We start from the raw sequence: 10,000 nt of genomic DNA, 5'->3' as shown, positions 1-10,000 counted from the left end.
TGTCAGTCTCCTGTCTCTCCTGTCTTGTAGTCAGTGTCCCGTCTCTCCTGTCTTGTAGTCAGTGTCCTGTCTCTCCTGTCTTGTAGTCAGTGTCCCGTCTCTCCTGTCTTGTTGTCAGTCTCCTGTCTCTCCTGTCTTGTAGTCAGTGTCCCGTCTCTCCTGTCTTGTAGTCAGTGTCCTGTCTCTCCTGTCTTGTTGTCAGTCTCCCGTCTCTCCTGTCTTGTAGTCAGTCTCCTGTCTCTCCTGTCTTGTAGTCAGTCTCCTGTCTCTCCTGTCTTGTAGTCAGTGTCCCGTCTCTCCTGTCTTGTAGTCAGTCTCCTGTCTTGTAGTCAGTGTCCTGTCTCTCATGTCTTGTAGTCAGTGTCCCGTCTCACCTGTCTTGGTGTCAGTCTCCTGTCTCTCATGTCTTGTAGTCAGTGTCCCGTCTCACCTGTCTTGGTGTCAGTCTCCTGTCTCTCCTGTCTTGTAGTCAGTGTCCCGTCTCTCCTGTCTTGTTGTCAGTCTCCTGTCTCTCCTGTCTTGAAGTCAGTCTCCTGTCTCTCCTGTCTTGTAGTCAGTGTCCCGTCTCTCCTGTCTTGTTGTCAGTCTCCTGTCTCTCCTGTCTTGTAGTCAGTGTCCCGTCTCTCCTGTCTTGTAGTCAGTCTCCTGTCTCTCCTGTCTTGTAGTCAGTGTCCCGTCTCTCCTGTCTTGTAGTCAGTCTCCTGTCTTGTAGTCAGTGTCCTGTCTCTCATGTCTTGTAGTCAGTGTCCCGTCTCACCTGTCTTGGTGTCAGTCTCCTGTCTCTCCTGTCTTGTAGTCAGTGTCCCGTCTCTCCTGTCTTGGTGTCAGTCTCCTGTCTCTCCTGTCTTGTAGTCAGTGTCCTGTCTCTCCTGTCTTGCAGTCAGTCTCCTGTCTCTCCTGTCTTGTAGTCAGTGTCCCGTCTCTCCTGTCTTGGTGTCAGTCTCCTGTCTCTCATGTCTTGTAGTCAGTCTCCTGTCTCTCCTGTCTTGTTGTCAGTCTCCTGTCTCTCCTGTCTTGTTGTCAGTCTCCTGTCTCTCCTGTCTTGTTGTCAGTCTCCTGTCTCTCCTGTCTTGTAGTCAGTGTCCCGTCTCTCCTGTCTTGTAGTCAGTCTCCTGTCTCTCCTGTCTTGTAGTCAGTGTCCCGTCTCTCCTGTCTTGTAGTCAGTCTCCTGTCTTGTAGTCAGTGTCCTGTCTCTCCTGTCTTGTTGTCAGTCTCCTGTCTCTCCTGTCTTGTTGTCAGTCTCCTGTCTCTCATGTCTTGTAGTCAGTCTCCTGTCTCTCCTGTCTTGTAGTCAGTCTCCTGTCTCTCCTGTCTTGTTGTCAGTCTCCTGTCTCTCCTGTCTTGTTGTCAGTCTCCTGTCTCTCCTGTCTTGTTGTCAGTCTCCTGTCTCTCCTGTCTTGTAGTCAGTTTCCCGTCTCTCCTGTCTTGTAGTCAGTCTCCTGTCTCTCCTGTCTTGTTGTCAGTCTCCTGTCTCTCATGTCTTGTAGTCAGTGTCCCGTCTCTCCTGTCTTGTAGTCAGTGTCCCGTCTCTCCTGTCTTGTAGTCAGTCTCCTGTCTCTCCTGTCTTGTTGTCAGTCTCCTGTCTCTCCTGTCTTGTTGTCAGTCTCCTGTCTCTCATGTCTTGTAGTCAGTCTCCTGTCTCTCCTGTCTTGTAGTCAGTCTCCTGTCTCTCCTGTCTTGTTGTCAGTCTCCTGTCTCTCCTGTCTTGTTGTCAGTCTCCTGTCTCTCCTGTCTTGTTGTCAGTCTCCTGTCTCTCCTGTCTTGTAGTCAGTTTCCCGTCTCTCCTGTCTTGTAGTCAGTCTCCTGTCTCTCCTGTCTTGTTGTCAGTCTCCTGTCTCTCATGTCTTGTAGTCAGTGTCCCGTCTCTCCTGTCTTGTAGTCAGTGTCCCGTCTCTCCTGTCTTGTTGTCAGTCTCCTGTCTCTCCTGTCTTGTAGTCAGTGTCCCGTCTCTCCTGTCTTGTAGTCAGTGTCCTGTCTCTCCTGTCTTGTAGTCAGTGTCCTGTCTCTCCTGTCTTGTAGTCAGTGTCCCGTCTCTCCTGTCTTGTTGTCAGTCTCCTGTCTCTCCTGTCTTGTAGTCAGTGTCCCGTCTCTCCTGTCTTGTAGTCAGTGTCCTGTCTCTCCTGTCTTGTTGTCAGTCTCCCGTCTCTCCTGTCTTGTAGTCAGTCTCCTGTCTCTCCTGTCTTGTAGTCAGTCTCCTGTCTCTCCTGTCTTGTAGTCAGTGTCCCGTCTCTCCTGTCTTGTAGTCAGTCTCCTGTCTTGTAGTCAGTGTCCTGTCTCTCATGTCTTGTAGTCAGTGTCCCGTCTCACCTGTCTTGGTGTCAGTCTCCTGTCTCTCCTGTCTTGTAGTCAGTGTCCCGTCTCTCCTGTCTTGGTGTCAGTCTCCTGTCTCTCCTGTCTTGTAGTCAGTGTCCTGTCTCTCCTGTCTTGCAGTCAGTCTCCTGTCTCTCCTGTCTTGTAGTCAGTGTCCCGTCTCTCCTGTCTTGGTGTCAGTCTCCTGTCTCTCATGTCTTGTAGTCAGTCTCCTGTCTCTCCTGTCTTGTTGTCAGTCTCCTGTCTCTCCTGTCTTGTTGTCAGTCTCCTGTCTCTCCTGTCTTGTTGTCAGTCTCCTGTCTCTCCTGTCTTGTAGTCAGTGTCCCGTCTCTCCTGTCTTGTAGTCAGTCTCCTGTCTCTCCTGTCTTGTAGTCAGTGTCCCGTCTCTCCTGTCTTGTAGTCAGTCTCCTGTCTTGTAGTCAGTGTCCTGTCTCTCCTGTCTTGTAGTCAGTCTCCTGTCTCTCCTGTCTTGTTGTCAGTCTCCTGTCTCTCCTGTCTTGTTGTCAGTCTCCTGTCTCTCATGTCTTGTAGTCAGTCTCCTGTCTCTCCTGTCTTGTAGTCAGTCTCCTGTCTCTCCTGTCTTGTTGTCAGTCTCCTGTCTCTCCTGTCTTGTTGTCAGTCTCCTGTCTCTCCTGTCTTGTTGTCAGTCTCCTGTCTCTCCTGTCTTGTAGTCAGTTTCCCGTCTCTCCTGTCTTGTAGTCAGTCTCCTGTCTCTCCTGTCTTGTTGTCAGTCTCCTGTCTCTCATGTCTTGTAGTCAGTGTCCCGTCTCTCCTGTCTTGTAGTCAGTGTCCCGTCTCTCCTGTCTTGTAGTCAGTCTCCTGTCTCTCCTGTCTTGTTGTCAGTCTCCTGTCTCTCCTGTCTTGTTGTCAGTCTCCTGTCTCTCATGTCTTGTAGTCAGTCTCCTGTCTCTCCTGTCTTGTAGTCAGTCTCCTGTCTCTCCTGTCTTGTTGTCAGTCTCCTGTCTCTCCTGTCTTGTTGTCAGTCTCCTGTCTCTCCTGTCTTGTTGTCAGTCTCCTGTCTCTCCTGTCTTGTAGTCAGTTTCCCGTCTCTCCTGTCTTGTAGTCAGTCTCCTGTCTCTCCTGTCTTGTTGTCAGTCTCCTGTCTCTCATGTCTTGTAGTCAGTGTCCCGTCTCTCCTGTCTTGTAGTCAGTGTCCCGTCTCTCCTGTCTTGTTGTCAGTCTCCTGTCTCTCCTGTCTTGTAGTCAGTGTCCCGTCTCTCCTGTCTTGTAGTCAGTGTCCTGTCTCTCCTGTCTTGTAGTCAGTGTCCCGTCTCTCCTGTCTTGTTGTCAGTCTCCTGTCTCTCCTGTCTTGTAGTCAGTGTCCCGTCTCTCCTGTCTTGTAGTCAGTGTCCTGTCTCTCCTGTCTTGTTGTCAGTCTCTCCCGTCTCTCCTGTCTTGTAGTCAGTCTCCTGTCTCTCCTGTCTTGTAGTCAGTGTCCCGTCTCTCCTGTCTTGTTGTCAGTCTCCTGTCTCTCCTGTCTTGTAGTCAGTGTCCCGTCTCTCCTGTCTTGTAGTCAGTGTCCTGTCTCTCCTGTCTTGTAGTCAGTCTCCCCGTCTCTCCTGTTTTGTAGTCAGTCTCCTGTCTCTCCTGTCTTGTAGTCAGTCTCCAGTCTCTCCTGTCTTGTAGTCAGTCTCCAGTCTCTCCTGTCTTGTAGTCAGTCTCCTGTCTCTCCTGTCTTGTAGTCAGTGTCCCGTCTCTCCTGTCTTGTAGTCAGTCTCATGTCTCTGTATTGTATTCAGTCTCCTGTCTTGTAGTCAGTCTCCTGTCTCTCCTGTCTTGTAGTCAGTCTCCTGTCTCTCCTGTCTTGTAGTCAGTCTCCTATCTTGCAGTCAGTCTCCTGTCTTGTAGTCAATCTCCTGTCTTGTAGTCAGTCTCCTGTCTTGTAGTCAGTCTCCTGTCTTGTAGTCAGTGTCCCGTCTCTCCTGTCTTGTAGTCAGTCCTCCCCGTCTCTCCTGTCTTGTAGTCAGTCTCCTGTCTCTCCTGTCTTGTAGTCAGTGTCCCGTCTCTCCTGTCTTGTAGTCAGTCTCCTGTCTCTCCTGTCTTGTAGTCAGTCTCCTGTCTCTCCTGTCTTGTTGTCAGTCTCCTGTCTCTCCTGTCTTGTAGTCAGTGTCCCGTCTCTCCTGTCTTGTAGTCAGTCTCCAGTCTCTCCTGTCTCTCCTGTCTTGTAGTCAGTGTCCCGTCACTCCTGTCTTGTAGACAGTGTCCCGGCTCTCCTGTCTTGTAGTCAGTCTCCAGTCTTTCCTGTCTTGTAGTCAGTCTCCTGTCTCTCCTGTCTTGTAGTCAGTCTCCTGTCTCTCCTGTCTTGTAGTCAGTCTCCTGTCTCTCCTGTCTTGTAGTCAGTGTCCTGTCTCTCCTGTCTTGCAGTCAGTCTCCTGTCTCTCCTGTCTTGTAGTCAGTCTCCTGTCTCTCCTGTCTTGTAGTCAGTGTCCTGTCTCTCCTGTCTTGTAGTCAGTGTCCTGTCTCTCCTGTCTTGTAGTCAGTGTCCCGTCTCTCCTGTCTTGTTGTCAGTCTCCTGTCTCTCCTGTCTTGTAGTCAGTGTCCCGTCTCTCCTGTCTTGTAGTCAGTGTCCTGTCTCTCCTGTCTTGTTGTCAGTCTCCCATCTCTCCTGTCTTGTAGTCAGTCTCCTGTCTCTCCTGTCTTGTAGTCAGTGTCCCGTCTCTCCTGTCTTGTTGTCAGTCTCCTGTCTCTCCTGTCTTGTAGTCAGTGTCCCGTCTCTCCTGTCTTGTAGTCAGTGTCCTGTCTCTCTTGTCTTGTAGTCAGTGTCCTGTCTCTCCTGTCTTGTAGTCAGTGTCCTGTCTCTCCTGTCTTGTAGTCAGTCTCCTGTCTCTCCTGTATGAACGGCCCAGTTGACACACTGCTAAAGGGTTGGGTTTAAATCACGGCCCAAAAGGACAAAACCAAAATCACTTCCCTTTCTTGAATGATATTTCACAACCACCAGACCGCGTTTACCGTTAGAGGCCTTTTAAATACCGTGACAGTACACACACACACACACACACACACACACACACACACACACACACACACACACACACACACACACACACACACACACACACACACACACACACACACACACACACACACACACACACACACACACACACACACACACATAAATACACGACACAGAACTCTTCCTGTCCGTTCATGCTTTACTAAACAAAATATGCCGACTGTCCGTCTGTCTGTCCAGTTCTCTCGTCTCAATAAAGTTTTCCCCACGCAGTTTGTCGTTAGTCCCTCCAGTAAAGACTCCCCACTACATTTCCAGCTCTACTATTGGTTGGGGAAGAACTCTTCCATCCAACCGTCACTTGAGTCCAAGTCCGACCCTGTCCCGTCGGCCAATCCGAACCCTCCGCCCGACGGCGCCACCTGCCCGCCAACGTATCCATAAGATGACAGGTCTTGACTAGACGTCCTCTGGTAGCCCTGAGGCTGACCTCCGACCCCTACCCCTCCTTGTCCCACATACCCTCCTCCACCGCCAGGGCCCACCCCCATTGCCGGCCCCTGTCCAAAGGCCCCCATGTTGGGCACGCCCTGGCCCATCACCCCCTGTCCCGGCATGACCATGGGTCTGGGCTGGTTGGTCCTTGGCTGTCCTGGTCCAGCCATGTGAGGGGCAATCATGGGCCCGGCCATGCCGGCCGCAGGGTTCATAGCCCTGGGGTCCATGGGCTGGCCCTGACCCATAGCCTGGGGGTGGCCCTGTGGGTGCCCAGGGAAGTGTTGCTTGGCAAGGCGTGGGTGTGGAGGCTGTTGTCCGGGTCCAGGCTGCATGGAGCCGTAGCCCCCCTGGGCCGAGCCAAAGCCCACCATATCGCCTGTAGTCCTGCCGGGTCCTCCTACCCCTCCTGGCCCTCCCATCCCCTGGAGGGACTGCCCCTGCTGGGGTGGCCACCCTCCCATCCCTCCCTGTGGTCCTCCTCCTCCCGGTCCTCCTCCAATTCCCAGCATGCCCTGCAACCTCTGGGCCTGGGCTTTGGGCGGCCCCTTGAGGGGCTGCTGGGACATGGAGTTCATCATCATCCCCTGTGGTCCTCCGTATCCTCCTCCCACCTGCCTCTGGACCTGCGCTGCTGGGTTGTGTCCTGGTGGAAGACCCATGGAGGCCTGGACGCTTTGGTTCTGGTGCTGCATCATTTGGCTCATGGAGGGGTTGAGGCTGTAGAGGGACTGCTGGCCGGCTCCCTGCCCGCCGTAGGGGAGGCCCATGTCGGGTTGGGGACCCACCGAGCCCCCTGGGATGCCCTGGTTCATCTGGACCATCTGCTGGTTCTGTTGTTGTTGTTGTTGTTGTTGGAGGAGACGGGTGGCGCGGATGTTCTGGAGGGCCTGGCTCCTCACCGCCATCTCCTGGGGTGATCCTGGTGGGACAGAAAGGAAAGAGGAGAGGTTAGAGGGAGGAGAGAGAGAGAGGACAGGAGGGGAGGAGAGAGAGGGGACAGGAGGGGAGGAGAGAGAGAGGACAGGAGGGGAGGAGAGAGAGGAGAGGTTAGAGGGAGGAGAGAGAGGGGACAGGAGGGGAGGAGAGAGCGAGGACAGGAGGGGAGGAGAGATGGCAGGACAGGAGGGGAGGAGAGAGAGGGGAGGAGAGGAGGAGAGAGAGGACAGGAGTGGAGGAGAGAGAGGACAGGAGGGGAGGAGAGAGCGAGGACAGGAGGGGAGGAGAGATGACAGGACAGGAGGGGAGGAGAGAGAGGGGAGGAGAGGAGGAGAGAGAGGACAGGAGGGGAGGAGAGAGAGGGGACAGGAGGGGAGGAGAGAGAGAGGACAGGAGGGGAGGAGAGATGACAGGACAGGAGGGGAGGAGAGAGAGAGGACAGGAGGGGAGGAGAGAGAGGGGACAGGAGGGGAGGAGGAGAGAGAGGACAGGAGGGGAGGAGAGAGAGAGGACAGGAGGGGAGGAGAGAGAGAGGACAGGAGGGGAGGAGAGATGACAGGACAGGAGGGGAGGAGAGAGAGAGGACAGGAGTGGAGGAGAGAGAGGGGACAGGAGGGGCAGAGAGAGAGATGACAGGAGGGGAGGAGAGAGAGGGGACATGAGGGGAGGAGAGAGAGGGGAGGAGAGGAGGAGAGAGATGACAGGAGTGGAGGAGAGAGAGGACAGGAGGGGAGGAGAGAGAGAGGACAGGAGGGGAGGAGAGATGACAGGACAGGAGGGTAGGAGACAGGAGGGGAGGAGAGAGAGAGGACAGGAGGGGAGGAGAGAGAGGGGACAGGAGGGGCAGAGAGAGAGAGGACAGGAGGGGAGGAGAGAGAGAGGACAGGAGGGGAGGAGAGAGAGAGGACAGGAGGGGAGGAGAGAGAGAGGACAGGAGGGGAGGAGAGAGAGGGGAGGAGAGGAGGAGAGAGGACAGGAGTGGAGGTGAGAGAGGACAGGAGGGGAGGAGAGAGAAGACAGGAGGGTAGGAGAGAGAGGACAGGAGGGGAGGAGAGGTGAGGACAGGAGGGGAGGAGAGAGGGGGGACAGGGGGGGAGGAGCGAGAGAGGACAGGAGGGGAGAGAGAGGACAGGAGGAGAGGAGCGAGAGAGGACAGGAGGGGAGAGAGAGGACAGGAGGAGAGAAAGAGGACAGGAGGAGAGAGAGGACAGGAGGAGAGAGAGGACAGGAGGAGAGAGAGGACAGGACGGGAGAGAGAGGACAGGAGGGGAGAGAGAGGACAGGAGGGGAGAGAGAGGACAGGAGGGGAGAGAGAGGACAGGAGGGGAGAGAGAGGACAGGAGGAGAGAGAGAGGACAGGAGGAGAGAGGGGACAGGAAGGGAGAGAGAGGACAGGAGGGGAGAGAGAGGACAGGAGGAGAGAGAGAGGACAGGAGGAGAGAGGGGACAGGAAGGGAGAGAGGACAGGAGGGGAGGAGAGAGGACAGGAGGAGAGAGGGGACAGGAAGGGAGAGAGAGGACAGGAGGAGAGAGAGAGGACAGGAAGAGAGAGAGGACAGGAGGGGAGGAGAGAGAGGGGACAGGAGGAGAGAGGGGACAGGAAGGGAGAGAGGACAGGAGGGGAGGAGAGAGGACAGGAAGAGAGAGAGGACAGGAGGGGAGAGAGAGGACAGGAAGAGAGAGAGGACAGGAGGGGAGGAGAGAGGACAGGAGGAGAGAGGGGACAGGAAGGGAGAGAGAGGACAGGAGGAGGAGAGAGAGGACAGGAAGAGAGAGAGGACAGGAGGGGAGGAGAGAGAGGGGACAGGAGGAGAGAGGGGACAGGAAGGGAGAGAGGACAGGAGGGGAGGAGAGAGGACAGGAGGAGAGAGGGGACAGGAAGGGAGAGAGAGGACAGGAGGAGAGAGAGAGGACAGGAAGAGAGAGAGGACAGGAGGGGAGGAGAGAGAGGGGACAGGAAGGGAGAGAGGACAGGAGGGGAGGAGAGAGGACAGGAAGAGAGAGAGGACAGGAGGGGAGAGAGAGGACAGGAAGAGAGAGAGGACAGGAGGGGAGGAGAGAGAGAGGACAGGAGGAGAGAGGGGACAGGAAGGGAGAGAGGACAGGAGGGGAGGAGAGAGGACAGGAGGAGAGAAGAGGACAGGAGGAGAGAGAGGACAGGAGGAGAGAGAGGACAGGAGGAGAGAGAGGACAGGACGGGAGAGAAGAGGACAGGAGGGAGAGAGAGGACAGGAGGGGGAGAGAGAGGACAGGAGGGGAGAGAGAGGACAGGAGGAGAGCAAGAGGACAGGAGGAGAGAGAGGACAGGAGGAGAGAGAGGACAGGAGGAGAGAGAGGACAGGACGGGAGAGAGAGGACAGGAGGGGAGAGAGAGGACAGGAGGGGAGAGAGAGGACAGGAGGGGAGAGAGAGGACAGGAGGGGAGAGAGAGGACAGGAGGAGAGAGAGAGGACAGGAGGAGAGAGGGGACAGGAAGGGAGAGAGAGGACAGGAGGGGAGAGAGAGGACAGGAGGAGAGAGAGAGGACAGGAGGAGAGAGGGGACAGGAAAGGGAGAGAGGACAGGAGGGGAGGAGAGAGGACAGGAGGAGAGAGGGGACAGGAAGGGAGAGAGAGGACAGAGGAGAGAGAGAAGAGGACAGGAGAGAGAGAGAGGACAGGAGGGGAGGGGAGGAGAGGGGACAGGAGGAGAGAGGGGGGCAGGAAGGGAGAGAGGACAGGAGGGGAGGAGACGGAGGACAGGAAGAGAGAGAGGACAGGAGGGGAGAGAGAGGACAGGAAAGAGAGAGACAGGAGGGGAGGAGAGAGGACAGGAGGAGAGAGGGGACAGGAAGGGAGAGAGAGGACAGGAGGACAGAGGAGAGGGACAGGAAGAGAGAGAGACAGGAGGGAGGAGAGAGAGGGGACAGGAGGAGAGAGGGGACAGGAAGGGAGAGAGGACAGGAGGGGAGGAGAGAGGACAGGAGGAGAGAGGGGACAGGAAGGGAGAGAGAGGACAGGAGGAGAGAGAGAGGACAGGAAGAGAGAGAGGACAGGAGGGGAGGGAGGAGGGGAACATAAGGGAGAAGGACAGGAGGGGAGGAGAGAGGACAGGAAGAGAGAGAGGACAGGAGGGAGAGAGAGGACAGGAAGAGAGAGGAGGACAGGAGGGGAGGAGAGAGAGAGGACAGGAGGAGAGAGGGGACAGGAAGGGAGAGAGGACAGGAGGGGAGGAGAGAGGACAGGAGGAGAGAGGGGACAGGAAGAGAGAGAGGACAGGGGGGAGGAGAGAGAGGGGACAGGGGGAGGAGCGAGAGAG

General features: G+C 55.7%; 1 protein-coding gene across 1 annotated transcript in view; it reads right to left on the bottom strand.

The window, feature by feature from the left end:
• Nucleotides 1-5,592: 5,592 nt before the first annotated feature.
• Nucleotides 5,593-10,000, bottom strand: part of maml3 (mastermind-like transcriptional coactivator 3) — a 40,002-nt gene continuing 35,594 nt past the window's right edge. Inside the window, exon 7 of the mRNA XM_031814585.1 lies at nt 5,593-6,771. Coding sequence (XP_031670445.1) covers nt 5,593-6,771 — 1,179 coding nt within the window. The remainder of the gene's footprint in view (nt 6,772-10,000) is intronic.

Source organism: Oncorhynchus kisutch, unplaced genomic scaffold, assembly GCF_002021735.2.
Source record: "Oncorhynchus kisutch isolate 150728-3 unplaced genomic scaffold, Okis_V2 Okis07a-Okis12b_hom, whole genome shotgun sequence".
NCBI lineage: Eukaryota > Metazoa > Chordata > Actinopteri > Salmoniformes > Salmonidae > Oncorhynchus > Oncorhynchus kisutch.
Note: the sequence above shows the minus strand (reverse complement) of the source record. Positions and strands in the feature narration are given on the sequence as shown.